This window comes from Fusarium subglutinans (assembly GCF_013396075.1).
Source record: "Fusarium subglutinans strain NRRL 66333 chromosome Unknown NRRL66333_c0000097, whole genome shotgun sequence".
Lineage (NCBI taxonomy): Eukaryota > Fungi > Ascomycota > Sordariomycetes > Hypocreales > Nectriaceae > Fusarium > Fusarium subglutinans.
The window spans coordinates 176,856-199,616 of record NW_023502160.1 but is presented as its reverse complement, the minus strand read 5'-3'; the positions used below and the strand labels follow the sequence as shown (position 1 = coordinate 199,616).

The following is a 22,761-nucleotide window of genomic DNA, read 5'->3' as shown; positions in this document are numbered from 1 at the left end:
ACTCCAGGAAATATTCGGAGGTAGAAGAGGAGGACGCAGATCTTGGTTGCGAAAACGTCTGTGGCGTAAAGGGTTTGACCAGCGTAGAGGAACTTGGCCCGTTAGTGACCATACCCGAAGCAATATATTGGGATACGAACACATAGATAAGATGTAATTGTGTCTGGACTAAATCTCCATGCATCTCGCCCTAGGCCGTTCCCAGAGACTAATAGCAGTATAAGTATGATGATCATCAGTTTAAGATGGGAAATTGATACATACGGCCATGCAAACATACAATCGAGTTGCCTAAATTGACCAGCTAATCATAAATAAAACCGATAAGCGCGTGCAATCACAAGACGGTATGGCCAAAGAGTACTTACAAAAGCGCCCGTGATAACGTAATCGTCAACCTGGAGTCCAGGCCCATATCGTATCTTTTCAATAAATCGAAGCGCAACTGTAATTCCAGTAATAACAATTAACGTGACCGTGAGGATATTGAACTGTTCATGTTTGTCGCGAATGGGGAAATCACATGCCACCGAGGTCAGATTTATCGCGGCTGTAAAACTCAATTTTATTAGTACGTAAAAATGACACATCAATATTCACTCCTTACCGAGAGCTTCTCTGGGCAGACAATGCTTCTCAACGCATGGCAGCACGTCGTCTTTGAGCTTTGGATCGGTGCAGAGACATGTTGCGTTTATCCCGCATGAAGAATCCGTGATGAAGTCCAGAACACAACTCTCCTGGAATCAGCGGGTTAGCGTCTGAGTGCTCCTGTTATGTTGACCCACGTACCGCGCAGCTGGGAAGCTGAGTCACAAATGTGGAAAGATTGCTGCAAAGAACCTGGCTCATGAACCAAGTCCATGTCGCCAGCAAAAGCAACGGATGCATGGTTCAGACGCCGTGCCGTGGTGGCATGCAGAAGACAGGGTCGAGATCTGGAGAAAGGGTGTTCAAGGCGGCATATTCACTTTATTGTTCACGTGCTTCACGCGTGTGAGACTTAACAGTCTTTTAACTCTCTGCTTGTAATGAACCGAGTTAGCGGAGCCGGCTCCTTTCCTCCGTACGCAGCCATCACAAATTTCTCGTTGCCAATACGCTAGCAACAGCGACATCACAGGTCGACGCCACTAACCCCACAATCTAGGGGGATCGACACAAGTTATTGGAGTCTGGAGCAGCCTCGCGCTGACGGAAATAAACAACCTTCCCATTTGAGAAATTAGCCTCCAATAGTCGCGAGGATCATGTTTGACATTTTCAATCTCTGGCTGGCCGTTTATTGTCAAAGATTTGGTACGCCACGCATATCAACTCTTGGTGTTATCATTACATAATATCTGCGATCCAAGATAATTGTCTTTAGATAATTCAACAAACCTTGATATGCCGTGTTGCCGCGAACAGGGGCCAGAGAGAAACACAGTTAGTGGCACTACCGACTAGCAAATGAAAGCATGTAAAGAATCCTGGCATTGAGCACGCGACTCAAGCTGTCAGTCCATGCAATATCTTTCTTACAGGGTTGCGTCAATCCGCTTCCAAAACAATGGCACCCTATCACACGTCCATTGCTAGTCACTATGATCTTGTCATTCAGGTGAATTGTGATCAGCCTCAAGCTCCTTTCTCGAAGCCAATCTGTCTTCACTACTCCGTACTAGACTACCGACTTACCCGGACGGGGCCGCTCAAGCACTGACCCGACAGATCCTTGCTACTAAGCTAGCATATCGGCGAACAAGACTTCACGGATAGCAACGGAAGCGAGCTCGGCTTAAATCTACCTGGCCAACACCTTCAGTTCCCATCAAGTTCAACTATCGGTAATTAGTGAAACCCTAGTATGATGGAGATACCGAACAGTCTTGTTAACAAAACCTTTACATCAATGAAGCGGTTGGCTTGTAATACGAGCGCTGTCTGTATTGGCGTAGGCTGAGGGGATCAGATGACATCAAAAGCACTGCGTATATGATATTAAATCGACCCCTCGGGTTCCTCATCTACGATGTCCTGTTCAAAAGGGCATACCTGCTATATAGAGGATCGGTAATTTCAGTACAATCGAGTTCCTTGAGCTGATTAGTCCCTTCAATTAAATGTGACAGTCTATCTACCTCCATGTCGTAGTGATGAAATACAAAAAGAAATCGCCTCTATAGAGCAAAAACATAACGCAAAAAGGAATCGCTACCATGCTAATCCATCTGCCTCCGTTCATACCAAATTCTCTGATCCCGCTCTAACTTGATCTCCAGAATCCTCGCATATGATATATCAGCAACAGAAATGCCCTGTATGATATCATTGCTCAAAAGCTCCAGATAATGCTCCGCAAGTAACCTCTGATGCTTCCCCTCCTCCGCATCGATTTCATCTTGATACCGCCTGGTCCGTGCTGATATTTTCTTTATGATGCCCTCCTTTGTATCTTTCTTGTCCTCGAGGATACAGAATTCACGACGTCGTGCTCGGAGTTCGTCTTCAGCATGTTTCTCATCTTCGATTGCTTGGTCGCTTAGCTCTCGCAGGCTTTGACTGTGCTGCTCTAGGGCAGCTTGTGTATCGCGGGAGAAGGACTGGGCGAGGTTTTGGAACTGTTGGAGTTCGTTCTGCTTTGTGTCTGCTTGCAGGACGGCGTCTCTCCATTCTTGTATGGCAGCTTCGTGAGACTCTGATGCTTCTGATCGCAGGGCTTCTATCACTTTCAAGTCTTCTCTCTCGGTATGTAGATGATATTCATATTCTTTGAGCTTGTCACGACCTTCTTCGAGACGACGAGCCGAAGCTGCGATGGCTTCCTGGATTATGGTTAGTTGCTCTCAAGGGAATGGAACTCGAAGGCTCACTTCAAGGGTTTTATCATCGGTCCTTCTGCGGGTTCTGTTTGGCTTCTCATCAGCATCGTGGTTGGTGTTGTTCTCATCAACATCCATCTCCATGTCATGGTCCAGCTCGATCTCAGGTTGAGGTTCAGGCTCGGGCTCGGGCTCCGAGTCACGCTCAGGCTCAGGGCTGATCTCAGATTGAGCCTCAACGTCAGCCACATTGTCAGCAGTCGGCGATCTGATTTCGGTCCCCCGCTTCTTTTGGCGCGACTGTGTGTTTGACCGTGGAGGTCGCGGAAGTGTCACCTCGTCATTTGAGTGTTGCCTCTTCCTTGTTCGCGAAGATGGTCTCCCGCCATCAATCCCATTATGAGTAGATCTTCTCCTGTTCGCCCTTTTGTCGTGGGTATACGTAACCCATTCCAGCGCATTAGTTGACTGTGTTGATGTCAAAACCCAATCTCCCTTCTGACCCATTAGCCATTCAGTCAGCTCAGATAGAGTGACATTGTGCTCATCATCACACGCGAATTCAACAGCCGCAACAAGCGGGCTTAGCATGTGTTTATCTAGTGTCTCGGGTATCCGGCCAGGAAGAAATTCCCAAGGCCACTGGCCACATGCCTTCTGGATTTGACGCAGCTGTTTGCAGACTGCCCGAGAACTGCGATTATAAGGCTCGGGAATAGGTGTTTTGTCAGATGTTGAAGGGCCGTGCGATGGCCTTGGGCTGGCCATGTTGAAACCTGACCGCCGATGAGCCTGACCTGCGTGGAGTGAGCGGGGTGGAAAAATGTCTTGTCCTGGCTTATCTTATCTTATCTGGTCCCCGGCAGATCTTAGTTCCGGCATGAACCCTTAGTGGGGCTTTTAAATGAAACACGAAATCTCGTGCTTGGAGTCTAGGGTAACTAGCATCGAATAGTTAATTAGACTCTAGGTAGAGCCAGATAGGATAATGGTTATAAAGAGTAAACCCTAACTTAATATGTCCTGTTAGACTTTAAAAGATATAACTAAAGCTTATAAGTTACTTAAGAGTATAGTTAGTATTTAAAAGGTTAACTTGCCTATATAATACAAGCATTAACTAGTGTTTATATCTACAATAGATTTGGGTTAAAGGTGATATTATAGCTTGAAGAAAAGCCACCAATATCAGAACTGGAAAAGTGTCTTATGCTGTTAACAGACTTGTCTCGTATGATGAGAACCATGGTTCAACAGGACCCGCGTATCGGAATGTTGTAATGTCGTATTTAAAGCACGAATCAACTGGGTATTGCCAAAGACTTTACGCCAACTGCCATAGCTACAGGGTTACTAGTCCTGAAATGGAAGGTAAGGAGGTGGACTCCGTCCTTGGCAGTGATTGCAACGGTGATAACTACCAGGGTTAGAGCGGACATATAGACTATGATGGCAGCTAAGAGTGATAACCTGTCCTCCGGGGTCCAGTACAGACGCCGATCAAGAATTCATGCCTCTATAAAAAAGAATAACCCGCCACTGTCAGATTCATAGTGCTGCATAATCCTTCTGAACTTGCTAATATGTTATATAAGACTGTGGTCTCCCTTGGTCTTGCCACCGTCGCCCTTGCTCTTCCTTCAAACAAGGATAGCAAGGGCCTCGTGGCCAGCAAATTCATCGTCGCGCTCAAGCCAACTGCCAACGTTGACCTTGATCTGCACGCTCGATGGGTGTCGGATGTGCACGGACAAGCTCTTGCCCGTCGTGGCGCCGAGTCTGATGGAATTGACACGACATTTAGTTTCCCTGGTTTCAAAGGCTACTCAGGTTCTTTTGATGAGGATACCATCAAGATTATCAAGGCCAACTCCAGTGTAAGCAGGTGAACATCTCGTGTCAATGCACAGAATTGACTTAATATAGGTCTTACATGTTGAACCCGAACAGATATTTACTATTGCCTCACCAGTCACACAGCAATCTCCTCCTTGGGGTCTCTCCGCAATTTCCAACGCCAATCCCCCATCCTCCAAGGCCTTATACACCTACGATTCAACAGCTGGGGCAGGGACATTTGTCTATGTTCTAGACAGCGGCATCTACCGCGAGCATGAGGAATTTCAAGGCCGCGCTGTGTTCGGTGCAGACACGTCAGGTATTTCGAGCAAGAAGCAGCACGGCACGCTTGTCGCCGCCATCGTCAACGGTGCCACATACGGAGTTGCCAAAAAGGCGACCGTTGTGGATGTGCAAGTCCTAGGCGATGATAGTGGCTCCTCCAGTGGCGTTCTGTCTGGACTTAGCTGGACAGTCAATGACGTTGTGTCAAAGAACCGAGCTGGCAAGGCTGTGATCAACATGAGCTTGTCGGGAGCCAACTCGGTCATCTTCAATGAGGCGGTACAGAAAGCTATTGACGCTGGAATTCCTGTCGTCGCAGCCGCGGGGAATGCCAACGAAGATGCTTCAAAAAGCAGCCCGGCAAATCAACCTAACGTTATCACGGTGGCGGCCAGCAACAAAGACTATCAACGATGGGCTTCGTCCAACTGGGGGTCAGCGTGTGACGTTTTTGCTCCAGGTGAAGAAATTACATCAGCTTGGCCCACATCTGCTTCAGCAACATACATTGCAAGCGGCACGTCAGAGGCCTCTCCGCATGTTGCAGGCATCATTGCCTATCTCTTCGCACTGGAAGGTTCACGCACCCCGGCTCAGATTTGGTCGCGACTCAAGGAGCTGGCGATCAAGGATAAGATCACAGATGTTAAGGGAGTTCCAAACTTATTGGTATACAACGGTGTTGGCAAATGATGCACCATGCCGGACGTACGTCTTTAATCTGACTACCGATTATAAATATCCATATTAACCAGATTGAGATACTCGATTGACTTGCTCCTCTAGTATCTCTCTCAACCGTGCTACTGAGATTTACAAATATAAAGATATGTGATTTATTTACTTCTTCCGTAAGACAGCAAGTAAATGATCTGCACATCCAAGGTATTCTTCTTTCTCAGAGTACTCCTTAAACAATAAATCTGCCCACGCCTCTATGACTTCACTATCAGCATCAATAAGCTTGGCATCAAGCCCACCACCGAGAATCCCCTCTGTAGAGCGCAGACTGATGAGCTCTGCTACGTCAGTGAAGTAATGTCGAAAGAAACTACGTATGCTGCCACTGTCCGTGTGGAACGATTGTACTTCTGCCTCAAGGCCCTCGTTGAATCTTTCATAACGGCCGTCCGCGAGCTGGTCATCACGGGCGAGTGTTAGTGCTCGTGTCAGGTATGTTATTGAGAGGTGCCATGGTTGATAACACGTACATAGGCAGCATAAAAGTCCTTTTGTTTGACAAGCCGCGCGGGGTCGCGCATTGCGACATCCCTCAGGTGAGCTTCCTTACTGACGAACGCGCAAAAGATGAGTCCCCCCTGAGGCTTTGCAAGCCTCAGAGCGTTCTCGACCGCCTTCTTTCGCTCAGGCTCCTCCAAGAGATGATAGAGAGGACCCAGGAGAAGAACGGCGTCATAGGAGTCGTTGGTCAAAGTATTTGCTTCCAAAGCGTCGCCTACGCTGATGCTCGCAAGAAGTGCTGTGTTCTCAGCACTTGCGCTGCGCTGATCCTGCTCGAGTTCTGCAAGACGGATTAGGTCGGGACTCAAATCGATGAGATCGACATGATGGCCCTGGTCAGCAAGTGCAAAAGCTATCTTTCCCGGGCCGCCTCCTACGTCTGCGATACGTTTACGCTCAGTCTCAGCAGTTTCGGAGGTATTTAGGGCTTGGCGAATAGCACGCAATGTAAGCTCGCGTTCCATTGGGTGGGTCGCTAATCGAGTGTTCTCGTAATCAGCGATTTTACCATAGCGGTTAGCGACAGCCTGGCGAGACGTTGGCATTTTTGCAATAGATGAAAAGTGTGTATTGACGAGCTTCTAAGAGGCCTTATAAAGGTGACATTCTATCTCTAACGCCGGTTCTCGACTTCTTAAATACCTCAAATGCCTCATATACCTTTAAACACTCCCTCAGCGGGGTTTAGGACTTGCTTAATATAGTTTAGTGAGTTCTGGTTTAATGTCGAATTTAATGCAATGCAGGAAACGAGCTAGATAGAAAGAAGGAGCTGTACTTATAGGCACTGGATACCGCTAGTAAAAAAGGTTCTGCTCATACTAGCAGTAATAATATATAGTCAAGGTTACTAACAGTAAGCTTAGCAGAAGGAATTACCGAGAAAAAGTCCTCTTTACACTGCTTCTAGTGTATTCCTCGATAGGTGCCATTTTTAACATTAGTAAAAGGCCTTGGGTCGTGAGACTTGTGACCTGGGACGTCTGGTAAACCCGGAATTTGGCCAAGAGCAAGAGCTTTATATTAAATCACGTCGGCCGAACTTGACTGGTTGATATTGGTTCAAGAATGGGTCACGACGTCTTTTAAACAGTAAAGCTCGGGCATTCAACTGTTTGGGCATTCCAGTTTCCCACCAATTAATCTGGTCTTCATCGATGAACTCGATCCTGGAGTAATTGACTTCTAATGCGGGGGTTAGTCTTTGGCCCACTTTGCTCGGGTCATCAGGAGCCGGACTCTTCTGACGATTCCATCTGTTTTCCGCGCCTAACTAGGTGTTAAGGGCAGGTCACCCCTAAGGAGTAAAAGTCATCAGACCCCAGTGCAGTGTATTAGATAGACTCCGTAAAATGTATGCTAAACTTATCTCAAGTTGCTTTAGTCTTTTTGTCACTTAAGATTGAGGCCGAACTTTACTTGCGATTCCTTGCCCAGATTTACTTAGACAATAACCTTTATCAGCACCGATCCCTGCTCCAGACAAAAGCCCCCGCATCTTACGGATAAATGGAATGATAAACATCTGTCCGTTTCTCTCTGGCTCGTCATTGATGAGCGGATCAATGTTTCACTCTGCTGACTAAAGCCTTGCGATTTACATCCAACGAAGCCTTAGTGCGGTATAGTTCATACTCGTGGCTTGAAAATAAGAATGTGGCCACGCCCTTGAGATCGTTCTCAAATAGAGGCATGCTGGTGTAGTACTACAGAATGTAAGTTGCCGCCAAAGCAGTAGTAACGAGAAACATACCTCAAATGTGCCATTGGAGCTCAAGCTGCCTGTCTGAACAGTCCACTCCCAGGCCAACGAACCGTCATGCGGGCGAGGCTGAGCAAAGGCAGTAGTCATCAAACCATAACCATCCAAAGCTGTTTTCAGATAGCTGTCACCCTTGATATAACCCATGCGAGAAGCCTTGAAAAGACTGGCGACAAACATGGCTGTTCCTGAACTTTCAATGTAGTTGCCGGACTTGTGTTCCAAACCAGGGTCCATAACGAGCCACCAGCCCTTGGTGGCCTTGTCTTGGGATACCACAAGCGCATCAGCGAGGGTTCGGAGATACTTAAGCAGGCGGTTACGTCCTTTGTGCTTTTCGGGAAAGTAATCGAGAGTGTCCACTAGCGCCATGATGTACCAACCTACACCGCGACTCCAAACATGGGGTGCAGCTCCAGTTTCAGGATCAGCCCAGACCTGAGTCTTGCTGTAATCGAATCCATGAACAGGCAGACCATTGGTATGGTTGCTTGACCGCGTGCCTGCATCGATGAGGTCAAACTGCAGAGCAATGTCGTCCCATGCGGTATTGTTATTGGGTTCAAACTCGTGGGTCCAGCGCGCGTAGAAAAAATCCAGAATATAGAAGCCATCAAGCCACATCTGGTCGATATACGCCGGAAACCGATGGTAGAAACCTCCATCAGGCGTGCGGCCTGTGCGATCAATCTGATTCCGCATGTGCGTTGCCGCCTTCTTATAAATGTCGTCTCCCGTTGCATTATACATATCCAAGAATGTATGACCGATCCGAATATCATCAATTGAGTTGCTATTATTATACATAAGAACAGTGCCATCATGCTCAGGGTATAAAAGGATATCCGCGCCACGCTTGACATAGTCAAAATACTTCTTACTACCGGTTCGCTCATAAGCACGAAGGATTCCGGAGTAGTATGCAGAGACGGTGTAAGCAAGAGTGGGCTCAACTCCGTGCTGCATCTGAGAGTCGGCCATCCAAGTGAGATACCGTGGACGGCCGTGGAATTGGGTAGGCTTAAGCTTCTCACCGGGCTGGAAAGTGAACCATCCTTGTGGAAGAGTTGTGCGGGATGCAAATGCAGTGCTGGCTATGAAGCCAAAAGCAAGGAGGGACGCCCGCATGATCACTTGCAGAGCATGAAAACAAATAAGAGGTAAGCTTCATAAAATATATAAACTTTACATATGTTGGTAAGTGCCTTAAATACTTATCTTTACAGTAAAGCTATTTGCTACATATATGCCTGAACCTGATAGTCAGATTGAGAACCTGACTTTTCCGAATTATCACATTCTCATACATCAATATCATCTAATTTACCTCCAGTTAAACTTCGAGAATATCAGTGCAACATCATACTATGATCTTCATAGAGATTGGGATAGAGCGGGGTAAAATTAAGCTTAATTGAAAGTCACCAGATCTGCAAAGCAATGCGATCTTTATGGTGGATAAATAGCTTCCACTCTGATGTTTGAATGGTCTGTAAGCAGCAGGATCGGAAAAGCAGAAGCGGAAAAGGTACGGCACTAAACTTGTACCTTGGCAGATTTTTCAGTGCTGATTCGCTAAAAAGCGATGGGATTCAAGTAATCCTTGCTTCTACCAGCGATCCTTTTTAGGAAGCTCGTGTTGGTATCATTGGGAAGTTGGACAGTAGGCGGACTAAATGCCTAACAGGTCGTAATCTGCCTAGTAGTTATCACTTTCGCTGAGTAGGATATCCACAGTCTGTACTCTGTAGCTGATAACTAAAAGTGACTACTGTCCAACCCAGGCACTGCTCTTTCTCATCGAGATCAACGCGTGTAACGACGAATCATATTCTGACGCAATTGCTGCGTTATGTGTCTGCCCGCCTGTGTTTGATGCTTGGATCTCTCCACGTTTCCGACTGTATTCCCGGCATCTAGAGACTAAATAAGTATTAGTTATACCGGGCTTACCGATTCCTAGACTCTTAGTTCACAATGCCTGTTGATTGATACCTGGTTCCATGCTGATGAGCCATGCACTCAGGATCTCGCAATGCGGTAGAACGCCTAGCCAGGAGCCTCAGAAAGTACGAGTCAGTGATGGCCATAGAATCAAGGCTGTGTAGTCGCATATGCTTGACACTTCACTGCCATTGAATAGAAATGTATAACTGTCCAGTCTCGTAACTCAAGATGTTTTTCCCCTCTGCCGATGACGGAAAAGGAAAGTGACATCTCAAACCCATCCCGAACCCGCGTATAGACTCGAAGTAACCTTACTCGCTGTTCCCTTTTTGTTCATGAAGGTGGGCTGACTCTTTATAGACTAACTGGATACATACATAGGAAGCTCGCGCTGGAGACAGTTGTCGACAAAAGCCGACGTAGCGCATCCCGAGAATAAATACCGATTGCCTGGAGCACTATATAAAGATATACCAGACTAGGTTATTTCTAGAAAGAAGCGTTTTTCTCTTTATATAAAGGTGTTATTTCGCGAGATTCTAAACAGAAGCTATTTTCTAGCTATAGCCTGGTTAATATTAATTTTATATAGGTATCCTTTTTTCTAGCAAATTCTTCAGTAACTCTAGCTCTCTTGCCTTCTAGACAAAGCTAATTACACTGTTATAACACGGATATCGTATAACTGCCGAGCAGTAAGTACTTTTGCATCTAGATCAGATTCATCTTCCCTGCTAATTTCTGTTTCTACGTCAGTTTTCTCCACTTCACCGTTCCGCTAACACGGCGTTTAACTAGAATAAAACTTTAAACTAAGATAAGATCGCGCATACAGTTCCTGTAAATCTATTCCCTGAAGAAGCTAGCACGTGGTCTGATCTGACGTCCTTCCGGGTTCTTGCTAAACTCCGAAACTGGAACTTGAGCACTGGCGCGACCGTGGTTTGATGTGATTTGTAATTGAAATATGGGGCTTGGGTGTTTTGATGACTACTTCTAGTACCGAGTTCAATGGTGGATAGTGACATGAGAAGACAAAGTGGCAGATCTTAATTCAGACATAGACTTATATCAGCCTCGCAATTGGAACGCTTAGTTGCCTTACAAATTCGCGTTACCGCTTTAACAACGTTAACAGGCGCCTGTCAAGCCGGCGTAGAGGCATCGTATCTCGCAATGTCGACGCTCGAGCCTCTCGTTAAACTGACAAGGCACTGACTCGCCGACAACCACGCTCTGGCCAGCCTAATTCCGCACCAGAAAGTAAAACACCAATGCTGATACTAAGCTTTAACGAACTTTTGAAGTGGTCCATCGATTGATGGTGAGCCAAGCCTCGTTTTCTATCAAGGTTGACCCATTGATTAGCCTATATGCCTCTCAGGGCTAAATTTAGTGTGTAAACACTCTCTGAACTATAGGATGACTGCGGCCTATAAGGTTAAGCTTTAGGCTGCAAACACAGATAATAAATAACAATATAATATTTTTTTCCCCCTAATATAAGCTTTTACCTATAAGCTTTTATAATAACTAATAAATCTTATTATAAGCCCTAGGGCATTATAAAGGGAAGAGACTAAGAGGTATATAAAGGGATATAACCTCGAGACTGCATCTCTGCACACACACTACAATAAACACTCTCTGATGTTCCCTGTCTGACTACTATACGTGGATGCTATCAAGCATATACTCACCGTAGCATAATCAAGTTCGTATAGACATCACAAGAAGGTGAGGCCTTGGCGTATAGAGAGCGTTCTCGGTATCGAGAAGGGCTATAAATAAGAGTCACTCTCGTCGTTCTGATCAAAATCTCCCTCTTCATCACAAGCAACATCACAATTCCATCACCTCACTTTCACATCAAACATTAAAACGAACCCGAGCTCACAACAGCTTTTACTTCTACACAAAATCCATCCTCAGACAATCTTCAACGCCCTTATTGCCCTTGCTGCCACGGGCATGGCGGCGCCTTCCGAGGCCCTCAACCACCTCCATGCCCGCGCCGTAGTCAACCACGATTCCCTCAACCCTGTCAAGAAGACAATCGAGGGAGGTTCAATCGGCGCCGCCATCGACAGATGGCAGCCTCTCCTCCACATTGCTGACGGTTGTCAGCCATACACTGCCGTTGACACGAACGGCACTGTCAGGTATGTGATCGAGTCACCTTTCATACGAGATATGTCTTGTAGCTAACCTCGTTAATAGTGGTGGACTCCTGGACAGCGGCAGTAAGACTGGTGGCTGCAAAGAGACCACCAAAGGACAGACATATGCTCGTGCCGCTATGCACAACGGCAAGCTTGCAATTATGTACGCTTGGTACTGGCCCGAGGATCAGCCTGCTGATGGCAACCTTGTCAGCGGTCATCGCCACGACTGGGGAACGTTGTTGTTTTCATCTACAACTACCAGTCTCCCGGGGCTACACTCTACGCTGCGGCCGCCTCGGGACACGGCGACTACAAGAAGACCAAGAAACCCCAGCGAAGTGGCAATAATGTCATGGCTGAGCACTTCACCAGCCTTGGCAAGAATCATGAACTGCAGTTCAAGACTAGTCCCGGACGCACTTGATGGATCTACGACTGGGCTGCTATGACTCCTGCAGCCCGACAGGGCCTGATCACTGGCCCATCTGGTGATCCTAAGAAGCCTTGGGGCAGCGCCAATGTCCCTTTCATTGATGCCAACTTTGGCAACAACCTTAACAAGGCCTGGTCCTGAAAATGGTAAAGTTCAATGAGCTTTTCTTGTTACTTAGAAGCATATATCTATGCAGGCAGCTGCATATAAGACGGTGGATGATGGGACAAGATGGAAGATTAAACATGATAAGGGCGATGAGGAACGCGATAACTTGGGGAGGGGAACCCGAAATATAGAGAACGGTATGATGAAGTATCTAGGTGGGGAGGAGGAGAGGGGGGAGTAAATATTGCCTATGGCCACGGCATACCTGTTTGCCTACCTTGAGGATGTAATTATTTAAATACCGTCTACTTACATTCCAATAACAAACCAGCAACCCGTATACTACTGTAAAATTTCTTGACAAATACTGGCTGTCCTTAACAAAGCTACAGTTTAATTAAGAGATTTAAAACTATAGCTGTAGTGAAAGGCCTTATTATATAACTTATAAGTAGCAACTCTTATAAGCCTCTACGGAGTAGATACATTTAGCTTAGTGGTAATGTAACGTAGCAATCTTGGGGTAGTACAACGGATTACCTAACCATAGTGCGGGGATAAAGCACCAGATCAGTATCGCTGTAAGTGTTCCACAACGCTTGACCTTTCATTTGTGTGAAAACATTGAGTTGATAGCCATAAAATGATCGCATTGCCCTTCCTCTTTGGCACGGCTGCGGCCGCTATCTACGACAACCCTCTGGCCACTGTCCCAGGACAACAGGATGCAATCCCCAATTGGGACTTTCAACAATTGCACAAAGTCTCCAAAAGCCCTGCTGCCCTTTCCGAGCTGGGCATCGACACTTCGTCCTGGCATCATGCGTCTGTATCCCGATGTACCTTGATGGCCTGCCTCTTGGTCGAAGGCACCTATTCCACAGATGGGCCTGATGGGCTCTGGTACTCTGATAACCTTGACCACTTCGACCAGAGCCCATTCCATGTTCCCTGGGTGTATCGGAACCAATTCAGCTTGTCAACTGGGTACGTGTCATCAGAGCACCATTACTTCCTTCAAACCAACGGAATCACCCCCGCTGCAGACTTGTTCTTCAATGGCAAGCAAATCGCCGACAACGTCACCCAGTCTGGTTCTTACGGCGGCCATACGTTTGATATCACGCCTCTTGCACGAAAGGAAAATGCACTTGTAGTCAAGGTCTATCCTACAAACTATCAAGACCACTTGGCCGTCGGATTTGTTGATTGGAACCCTTATCCGCCTGATAATGGCACTGGAGTCTGGAGGGAGATCACTATCAAACAGACAGGCGACGTCTTTATGGGTCCAGTAAGCGTGCTCATTGATATGGATACACCGACGAAGGAGAACAAAAACCTTCACGCGGACGTCACCATCAAAGCTCAGGCCCGAAACCTGAGCAAAAAGCTAGTCAAGTTTATCGCTAGAGCCGAGATTAGGACTCCAGGCGGCAAACGCCTTAAGGTACTTACCAAAGCTATTCACCTCGGGGCCAAGGACTCAACAATGGTTGAGTTTCCGGCAAAGATTCAAGATCCACAAGTTTGGTGGCCAGCAGCTTGGGGTGAACAACCACTGTACTCGGTCCAGCTGACATACTCTATCGGGTTCGACACTTCAGACATCAGCCCTCGTACCAATTTTGGCATCCGAACCATCTCATCTGAGCTCAATGCGCACAACGACACTTTGTTCAAAGTGAACGGCTATCCAATCCAGATCAGAGGCGGCGGCTATACATCTGACATGTTTCTACGCTGGGACCCTCAACGATTTGGACATATAGCACGCTATGTCCTGGACATGGGTATGAATGCTATCCGCCTGGAAGGCAAGATGGAGCATCCCGAACTCTACGACATTGCTGACAAACTCGGTATCATGATCATCGCTGGTTGGGAGTGCTGCGATCGGTGGGAGGCTTGGCTGTACAATGACGACATTTCCCAGAACCCTCCCCAAAAATGGTCCGAGGTTGACTACGAGACGGCCAACGCTTCCATAAGACACGAGGCGGCCATGATGCAAACTCATCCAAGTATGATCGCCTTCTTAGTGGGCAGCGACTATTGGCCTGATGACCGGGCCACGGCGATATACCTTGATGGCTTACATGACGCTGGATGGCAAGTCCCCATCATCTCTTCGGCTGCGAAGCGTGGTTATCCAAAGGCCCTTGGCCCCTCCGGAATGAAGATGGAGGGGCCTTATGATTGGGTTCCACCTGTCTATTGGTTTGACAGAGAACCGACAGACAACAGGTCGGGATCCTCTTTTGGATTCGGAAGCGAGCTAGGCGCCGGCGTCGGAACACCTACTAAAGGAAGTCTCACCAAGTTTCTAACGGACAAGGACATGGAGGACTTATGGAAAAATCCAAACAAGGGCCTCTATCACATGTCACAAAATACCTCACAGTTCTACGATCGGTCGATTTACAACAAGGCGCTGTTTGCTCGGTACGGCAAGCCTACATCTCTAGACGACTACCTGATGAAGGCACAGATGATGGACTACGAAGCAATACGTTCCGAGTTTGAGGGTTGGGCAAGCCAATGGAGCGCTTCACGTTCGGCTACTGGTCTCATCTATTGGATGCTGAATAACGCCTGGCCGAGTCTCCATTGGAACCAATTTGACTACTATCTCCACCCTGCTGGATCGTATTTTGGCACCAAGATTGCCAATCGTGTTGAACATGTAGCCTTCGATTACTTCAAGAGCTTTATCTGGATCATCAATCAGTCCCTTGATCAATCAGGTCCGCGCTCAGTACATGTCGACTTGGTGGATTTGAAGGGGAACCATATCTCTCAACAGAATCTTCACTGCACCACAGAGCCCAATAAATCCCAAAGGATTGGCGATATAAGCAGCGCCATCAGGAATATTACTGATGTCGGCGTGCTTCGCCTACTCCTTGTTGACGATGATAGCGAGAAAGTACTCAGCCGCAACGCGTTCTGGCTATCCAAACAGAAGGATGTAGTGGACTGGACTACCACTACGTGGTATTCTGTCGATGTCAAGCAGTCGGCCAACTTCACTGCGCTGAACAAGATGGATCAAGCGACCATCACAGTATCAGCTTCTAAGAACAAGACTTCTGGAGATTGGAAGCTCCGAGTTGAGAACAATGCTACAGTCCCCGCGGTGTTTGTCCAGCTCAACCTAGTAGGTAAAAATGGCGACGATGTTACTCCGCTGACGTGGTCGGACAACTATTTCACTTTACTTCCACGTGAATCGATAGAAGTCGTACTCACCGACTGGTCGGGTAAAGGTGCTATGGTACAAGTCGATGGCAAGAATGTGAAAACGTCTTGGATCAAGCTGTGCTAAGCATTAATCCGTGTGAATAGCAAGGTATATAACAGTACATTAAGTGCATTATGAGCAGTTACTATAAATATACTCTATTTATATGCTATGCATGTTTTGAATGTGTATTATAAGCCAGTGTTCAGAGTCTAGATTCTAGAATATTTGTTCTCCGTCTCTATTTTGGCTCCAGATACGAATATAAATACGAATTATGTATTAATTAGTCGTTCGTGGAAAAGACCCATTACTCATATAGCTCAATATAGGCTTCCTTAACAATAGAAGCCCGCCACCACTGCGCCTCACTCTCCGGGCATCCAACAAACTGCATAAAGTATTTCTTGGTTCCATATCCCTCGTCCTTCTTAACATCCTTTTCTCCAATAATCTGCAGAAGATGTACAGTATCCGAAGGAAGTTCTACGTCGTTCTGTCGACCTCCTTGCTTTTCCCAATATAACAGCAATTTCTGCTCATTCTTCCGGTGGATATCCCGCTTAGCGAACCAATGAATCAGAGCTTGGCGGGAGCCGGGCGTCTTATACTGGACCTTGAGGAGGACGTATGGGCCTTGGATAGTGGGCTCCAAAGTGTTGATTTCAACGTCATCCCGTGTTTCCGTTTTGTGTCCTTTGAGTTTCCATTCGACCCCCTCCTTTAGAACTGATTGTGTCAAAAAGAAGTTAGGAATAGGCTTAGAGTTACTCGTAACTTACTGAAAGCCGGGGAGACATCCTGGATCTTCTGCGTGATCTTCTGCGATACTATTGCAGACTTATCCGTACTGTCGTTTGGCATGGCTTCAACTTGCCCTTGGGGATAGTGAAAGAATAATAAGAAGTCGCCGCAAGATGAAGAAAAATTGAGACAACCTGGGGATTAGACGACGGGACCTGGGGAGAGCCTTCATTTATGTTTTTGATGCTCCATCTCGGATAGTCACTAATGGAATGGACATGTGATGCTTGGAGTAGCGAAGCGCAGGGAATGCCTACTGGGATAACTGTAACTACCCGGCGGTGAGATACCACTGCGGGTAAGACTATAGTGACCTGAAGTATCTTGCATAGATATCGGTAAGAGAAGGTGTTACAGACAGGCTTTCAAGCGCCCGAGGTTCCCATGTTTTCGTGTGCTGCAGCAAATCACAGAGTCAGATAAGCGATATATACTAGGGTCGGAATTAGATGGTGACACAAGCTTGAGAACCTGTCGGGCTTTTGTCTGCTTTGACAATAAGTAAGTCTTTAGAGTCTAGTGATCGGGAAAACCTAACAAGGTTCCGTCAAGACCTGAGTAACTGGTGCGTACCTCGCTTACCATCCCCCCTTGCCCACCTTGAAGAATTAGCCGATCGCAGCTCGCCTGCCTTTGACACCATGATGGATGAGCATGTGAAGCTTATACTCATGCACCATCAACTCAAATGTCTCGGATAGAGGATTGGAAGGGATACTGAAAATGTAGCAACCTCTGGAGGTGAATTGAACAGGATAAGACTGAACCTTTAGATAAAGCATTAGACCAGTATGCTTTGCCTGCTTGCAATATCGAGATACTATCCACTTTCTTTACAACAACGTATACTGGGCTTCTCAATAACAGCAAAAGTAAGAAGAACTTAAGCCAAATTGCTAAGAGCATAAAGCAAAGCGATGCGTTTGTTGAGCACGCCTTATTCGTGTTGTTGATAAAGGCACAAACGAGTCAAAAATGTGGCTTGCACTAATCACCCACTACGAGATAAACCCCTCAACGATAAACAGAGAAGGATCTACATCGAGTCCTCAGTAACAGAAGTCTGATAAACGAACTCCTATCAATTTGGCTGCGCCAATTAATTAATAGCTCCAGAAAAAGCAAAAGTGCCTTTTTAATTAATGATGTCTAGATTATGCTGCTTCACCTCAATTTTCGGATCTGTTTTTGAGCCCTGCCAATTGTGTTTGTTTTAGTGAAGCCGCGTTAATTCTTAGCGCCTGAAAATCACCCGAGAGGCCCCTGTCGCTCTGGAAACCCGAGAACCTTATCGTGTTGGTTCTTGCTCCTTGCATACACGATGACGAGCATTTGTTGTTGGGCCAATCTCGACAGATGCAGCTGCTCGGATGCGGAAATAAGTAGGTTATAATAATGGCTTTGATGCAAGTTCGTCTTCGTTCATTTGCGACTTTTCATTTTCCCTTACTATTTTTATTTCTTATACTCTTCAACGTAAATATTCACAATGCGCAGTCTTGCTATACTGGCTTCTCTATGCCATCTTACCTCCGCCCTCTCGATCCCCGTATACCCGAGGAAGAGAGATGTTTCAGTCGGGGTTGCTATTTACAGCTGTACCCAGCCAAACACCATTGCTCTCACTTTCGATGACGGTCCATTTGTGTACACAGACTCTGTACTCGATCAGCTTGCTTCAGCTGGAATCGTGGCCACGTTCTTCCTCAATGGTTACAACATAGGGAATATCATGGACTACCAACCCACTGTGAACAGAATGATCGAGGAAGGACACCAGGTCGCGTCGCATACGTATGTCCAGATATCGATCTCTTCAGATTGTAATTACTGATGTTATGTAGATACGGCCATCCAGATCTCGCAGGCCTCGCAGATTTCGACGTTGAGCAGCAAATGTCGCTCCTGAGCAACGATTTCATCAACATCATCGGCAAGTATCCTGTTTACATGCGTCCTCCCTATTTTAGCTTCAATGCTAGAACTCTTGGAGTCCTGGGTCAATTGGGCTTCAAGGTTATTATCGCTGATATCGACACCAACGATTGGCAGTACTCGTCATTCGGTGGTGCCGAGCCCTCTATAGCTTCATTCTACGCTGGGCTGAACAATGGCGGCTCCATTGTTCTTATGCACGATGTTCATCAGAATACCGTTCAGAATATCCTGCCTCGAATCATTCAGGCAACTCTTCAAAGTGGAAAGAGAGGTAGGCTTTGTGTGTCTTCTTACTCTGAGACGAGTCTGACTGATCCTTTCTTAGCTGTGACCGTGGGGGAATGTCTTGGAGATCCCGAGACGAACTGGTACCGAGGTGGAGCAACCCAAACATCAGAATGGAATGGCACCGACAGTGAAGTCATCCCCGTCAGTTAGACGCCGGCGCCTGAGAGAGCAGTTGTCTGGGAATAATTGTATTTCGGTCTGGGGAAATTATCGTACAGTTATAATAAAAGACGCAAGTCGCGACACTCATTTCAATCTAAATCCTATCTCTCTTCTATTCATAGTCCCAACTTCGCATTAGCCATCTCGCGAACCTCCTTCTGACCCTGTGTCAACCCCCCTTCTTTCGTATCAAGTCTTTCAAGACCCATCGCCTGAAGACCCGCCTTGGTAAGAATATTCTCAACCTTGGCTCCGCAATCTTCATGGTCATATTCCCTCTCCCACGTACCATGCGATCGCGTAAAGTCAATTGGAACATCTCCTTTCTGGAAGGCGTCCCGAGTTGTAAGTAGCGACTCAATGTTGTAGGGTGTCAGCGGATTACACGCGTTGTATGACACGCTTGAATCGACAAGCCCGGGATTCGTGGGATCCACGCCATGGATCAGATCACAGTGCCAGAACACATAATCACCAGGTCTAACTGGTGGAATACCGACGATAGCCCGCTTGATGTCAAGATCAGGATGGCCCTCTACAGTTGGGAAGAACTGAGTTTGGCCTGGAGTGGCGCCTGGGAACGTGGGCAGAGAATCGCTGTACTCTCCAGTATGGAACAATGGTCGCAGCATGATATAGGCCATAGACAATTTCAGGCTGGGCAGTACCCGTAGTGTGCCCTCGCCAGTCTGTGTGTTTGAAAGAGATAGCCATCCTTGAAGGCTTCTCCATACTGAACAAGCTGTTCCTGTTTGATAGAGATCACTCTGGGCTTTGACTCGGTGGTCTGCAGACCATGCATCCCAGTCTTGCCAGTTGCCCTCAAAAATGGCTGCGTAGTTCTTCCGGTTCTCTTCATCTTCCCACCGTTCAATCGCCCCGCTGTCCATGTGAGGATCCAAGGGAAATTGTCCGGGATCATTACTGGGATAGCGAATGCGAATTCGATCGGGGTAGATGACCTGACTGTCGAGGTCAATGGGGATTGTTGGATCAGAGACGTGCCATAGTCTGGAGACGCATCTCATGGCTTCCAAGACTCTTGGATGGGTCCGCATTTCCATCTGCGCTTTGGTCCAGAACACGTTCCAAGCTGCTGGCTTATGGTGGGGGTGACCGCCTACGCCTGGATGACGTTTGGTGTAGTCCTTAAGAGATGTCTCCCAACTGACCGCTTGCTCTTCACTGACGACGTTTCGAAGAATCAGACAGCCTCGCTCATGCACCAGCTTCATGAAATCATCAGGAAGGTTGCCACCTACGGAAAGTTAGAACATGACTTGCCGAGGGCCACTGAGTTTGCTGGTTAGAAAGTGACATACCATTCTTTCGGACGTCGTCGAAGTCAATTTCTGGAACCAGGGCAGCTCCATGTTTGTCGATATGATCGACTTCCTTGCGCAGAATCTTGACCAGACGCTCGTATGACTCTATCACCTTCTGTTTGTTCTCAGGCTTTACAAGTGACCTTTTCAGATCAGCGAACCTCTGGTCCAGCAGGTCACATCTATTTGTCCTTGTTAGTCAAGTGACTCAAACTTGTCGACGTGCCAAAGCATCTGTAGACGTACTCGAGCACAAGCTGCTGCGTCAGCTCTGACTGCTCTGTCTCAGTATATGACATCTCGAATAGAGTAGATAAAATACTAGAGTGAATGCTAAAGAAAATATAAGAGACTGGCTTATCGGAGATTGCTTAGGAACGAGAAGTAACTTAATTGTTTCAACGTGATGCAGAAAGGAAGCGATAAGGCATGATGATACTTCGTATATAAAAGCAATTTATTAAGGCAAGATAGAGAACTCCAATCGGCCACCATTCATTTCCATCCCGCTTAAGGGAGCTACAAAGGTTATCATCGTTAGTCTGTTCTTGCCATCCCTCGCTTGCAGCTCGAGAATGCGACGAGAGTGAATTAGCCGATCGCTGAATTGGTGATATCATGACTTGGCCCACTCACTAACCCGATCCTACTAGCGCTCATCAACAACTCGATTAACCGACCACGCAGCTGAAAATGCCGACCGGGTTGGCGAACTTACCCGATACTACCTGAATTAATTCAACCTTGAGTGCACGGAGAGAATTTGTTACTCTATGTATACCGAGCTGCACCGGTTTGATTAAAGACAAATCTTAATCATGCATATTAATGCGTGTGGGATTCTATCTAATTCTCACCAATACAAGCTTTTACGCTTTAACATCGTGATTTTGCATTATCACCCCATCACACATAGCTATGAGCGTTCAAACTTTTGACGTCAACGAGCCTGAAACATGGCATTTGGCAGCGAAGATTGACAACGAGCTACAAAATGTCAGTTAAGAGCGTCTATTGTGGTTATAAATATTTATACGTACTAACAAAAATTACAGATGATCAAAAATGGGACAAAGGGGAGGTTTACTGGCGATACCGACCATCTTACACTAGAGCAAACGCGAGCCAAGTTTGACAGCCTCTTCCAACAGGATGCTGACAATCTTCGATCGAGTGTGCAAGATGAGGTGTCTGAGGAAGAGATTCGTATTCCCGTCAGGGACGGATTCAAAGTCCGAGCGCTTGTTTATCGTCGCAAGACTGACCAGCCGAAGACGGATCGACCTCTTGTAGTCCTTATTCATGGCGGAGGCTTCATTCTAGGCAACGCCGAGATGGAGATGCCAAATTGCGTTGAAGCAGTCCGAAGATATGACTGCGTGGCGGTGAGCTTGGAGTACCGGCTTTCTCCAGAAGTCAAGTTTCCAGTTGCATATGACGATTGCTGGGACGCTCTCAAATGGGTAAGTCAATTTTCCCGTAAGAAGCGCTCCCTTCACTAATCACACAGTGACATAGCTATCTAAGAACGCGAATACTCTTCAGGCCGACACAAAGCGTGGCTTTGTCTTTGGCGGGACTTCGGCTGGTTCACATCTCAGCATTCCCTTGGCTCACAAAGCTCGTGACGAAAAGCTCTCACCTCCACTCACTGGGCTTTACCATTGTGTGCCGCCTGCTCTGATGCCACAAGCACTGACTGAAAAGTATAAACCTCTCTACAACAGTAGAGAACAGCTGAAGGATGGCATGGCGCTCACTGCAGAGTCCACAAAGGTCTATGACAAGGCCGTCGAGCCAGACTTTGTTTCGCCACTTTGGAATCCTCTCCTTTGGCCAACTGGACATAGAGGCTTGCCCCCCACGTTCTTTCAGATCTGTGGGGCTGACTTGTTGAGGGATGAGGCATTGATTTATGAGAGGGAACTTCGACTCGAGAGTGGTATTAAAACCAAGACGGTTGTATACGAGGGTTTGCCGCATGTATTTTGGTATGATTACCCGACTCATAGTGCGAGTGCCAGGTTTGCCAAGGATGCGGCTGATGGTTTGGGATGGCTACTCGGTCAGAAGAAGTAGGTTTATGTGTCTTTGCTACGTATTATCTTTATCAGAGAATTTATCGAGATGATATATGCATAGTATGAGGCTCACGAGCTGACTTTGCCTGAAAAGGGTGAGAACGAATGGTGCTTGTAGGTCATTGAGATCTGTCGCCCTGAGCTTCTAAGCACCGCACAGAACCAACTTAGCTTTAACTTCGTTCTCAAATGCTATTGATTTGTTGTGTGCTCTCGAAGATACGGACAGTGGGAAGATGCGGATGTAAACTCGGAGTCTTGGTGTTTGTTAGTGCTTACACTTGAGACTGCCATTATCCATGGTGATACTTGAAGCAAGATCAATTTAAAGTTA

The 22,761-nt window shown here is 46.9% G+C and overlaps 10 protein-coding genes across 10 annotated transcripts; 5 read left to right on the top strand and 5 right to left on the bottom strand.

The window, feature by feature from the left end:
- Window positions 1–2,204: 2,204 nt before the first annotated feature.
- Window positions 2,205–3,572, bottom strand: FSUBG_7544 (uncharacterized protein; the record flags this gene model as incomplete). Its single annotated transcript, XM_036685861.1, has 2 exons — window positions 2,205–2,807; window positions 2,856–3,572. The coding sequence occupies 2 exons, from the start codon at window positions 3,570–3,572 to the stop codon at window positions 2,205–2,207; spliced, it is 1,320 nt and encodes a 439-aa protein (XP_036537017.1).
- An 815-nt stretch (window positions 3,573–4,387) lies between these two features.
- FSUBG_7543 (alkaline protease (oryzin)) lies at window positions 4,388–5,621 on the top strand (the record flags this gene model as incomplete). The annotated part of the gene is made up of 2 exons (XM_036685860.1): window positions 4,388–4,681; window positions 4,731–5,621. The coding sequence occupies 2 exons, from the start codon at window positions 4,388–4,390 to the stop codon at window positions 5,619–5,621; spliced, it is 1,185 nt and encodes a 394-aa protein (XP_036537016.1).
- A 147-nt stretch (window positions 5,622–5,768) lies between these two features.
- FSUBG_7542 (s-adenosyl-L-methionine-dependent methyltransferase) lies at window positions 5,769–6,715 on the bottom strand (the record flags this gene model as incomplete). The annotated part of the gene is made up of 2 exons (XM_036685859.1): window positions 5,769–6,065; window positions 6,140–6,715. The coding sequence occupies 2 exons, from the start codon at window positions 6,713–6,715 to the stop codon at window positions 5,769–5,771; spliced, it is 873 nt and encodes a 290-aa protein (XP_036537015.1).
- Window positions 6,716–7,732: 1,017 nt separating this feature from the next.
- On the bottom strand, window positions 7,733–9,060 carry FSUBG_7541 (cell wall glycosyl hydrolase; the record flags this gene model as incomplete). Its single annotated transcript, XM_036685858.1, has 2 exons — window positions 7,733–7,876; window positions 7,924–9,060. The coding sequence occupies 2 exons, from the start codon at window positions 9,058–9,060 to the stop codon at window positions 7,733–7,735; spliced, it is 1,281 nt and encodes a 426-aa protein (XP_036537014.1).
- A 2,790-nt stretch (window positions 9,061–11,850) lies between these two features.
- FSUBG_7540 (NPP1 domain protein) lies at window positions 11,851–12,618 on the top strand (the record flags this gene model as incomplete). The annotated part of the gene is made up of 4 exons (XM_036685857.1): window positions 11,851–12,041; window positions 12,100–12,250; window positions 12,307–12,451; window positions 12,503–12,618. The coding sequence occupies 4 exons, from the start codon at window positions 11,851–11,853 to the stop codon at window positions 12,616–12,618; spliced, it is 603 nt and encodes a 200-aa protein (XP_036537013.1).
- Window positions 12,619–13,228: 610 nt separating this feature from the next.
- On the top strand, window positions 13,229–15,913 carry FSUBG_7539 (glycoside hydrolase family 2; the record flags this gene model as incomplete). Its single annotated transcript, XM_036685855.1, has 1 exon — window positions 13,229–15,913. The coding sequence occupies one exon, from the start codon at window positions 13,229–13,231 to the stop codon at window positions 15,911–15,913; it is 2,685 nt and encodes an 894-aa protein (XP_036537012.1).
- A 226-nt stretch (window positions 15,914–16,139) lies between these two features.
- FSUBG_7538 (uncharacterized protein) lies at window positions 16,140–16,693 on the bottom strand (the record flags this gene model as incomplete). Its single annotated transcript, XM_036685854.1, has 2 exons — window positions 16,140–16,558; window positions 16,612–16,693. 2 exons carry the CDS (start codon window positions 16,691–16,693, stop codon window positions 16,140–16,142), a joined length of 501 nt encoding a protein of 166 aa, XP_036537011.1.
- A 1,429-nt stretch (window positions 16,694–18,122) lies between these two features.
- FSUBG_7537 (chitin deacetylase) lies at window positions 18,123–19,009 on the top strand (the record flags this gene model as incomplete). The annotated part of the gene is made up of 3 exons (XM_036685853.1): window positions 18,123–18,427; window positions 18,478–18,842; window positions 18,897–19,009. 3 exons carry the CDS (start codon window positions 18,123–18,125, stop codon window positions 19,007–19,009), a joined length of 783 nt encoding a protein of 260 aa, XP_036537010.1.
- A 128-nt stretch (window positions 19,010–19,137) lies between these two features.
- On the bottom strand, window positions 19,138–20,645 carry FSUBG_7536 (DUF1479 domain protein; the record flags this gene model as incomplete). The annotated part of the gene is made up of 3 exons (XM_036685852.1): window positions 19,138–20,279; window positions 20,344–20,528; window positions 20,593–20,645. The coding sequence occupies 3 exons, from the start codon at window positions 20,643–20,645 to the stop codon at window positions 19,138–19,140; spliced, it is 1,380 nt and encodes a 459-aa protein (XP_036537009.1).
- Window positions 20,646–21,264: 619 nt separating this feature from the next.
- FSUBG_7535 (alpha beta hydrolase fold-3) lies at window positions 21,265–22,425 on the top strand (the record flags this gene model as incomplete). Its single annotated transcript, XM_036685851.1, has 3 exons — window positions 21,265–21,342; window positions 21,402–21,809; window positions 21,865–22,425. The coding sequence occupies 3 exons, from the start codon at window positions 21,265–21,267 to the stop codon at window positions 22,423–22,425; spliced, it is 1,047 nt and encodes a 348-aa protein (XP_036537008.1).
- Between the last annotated feature and the right edge of the window lie 336 nt (window positions 22,426–22,761).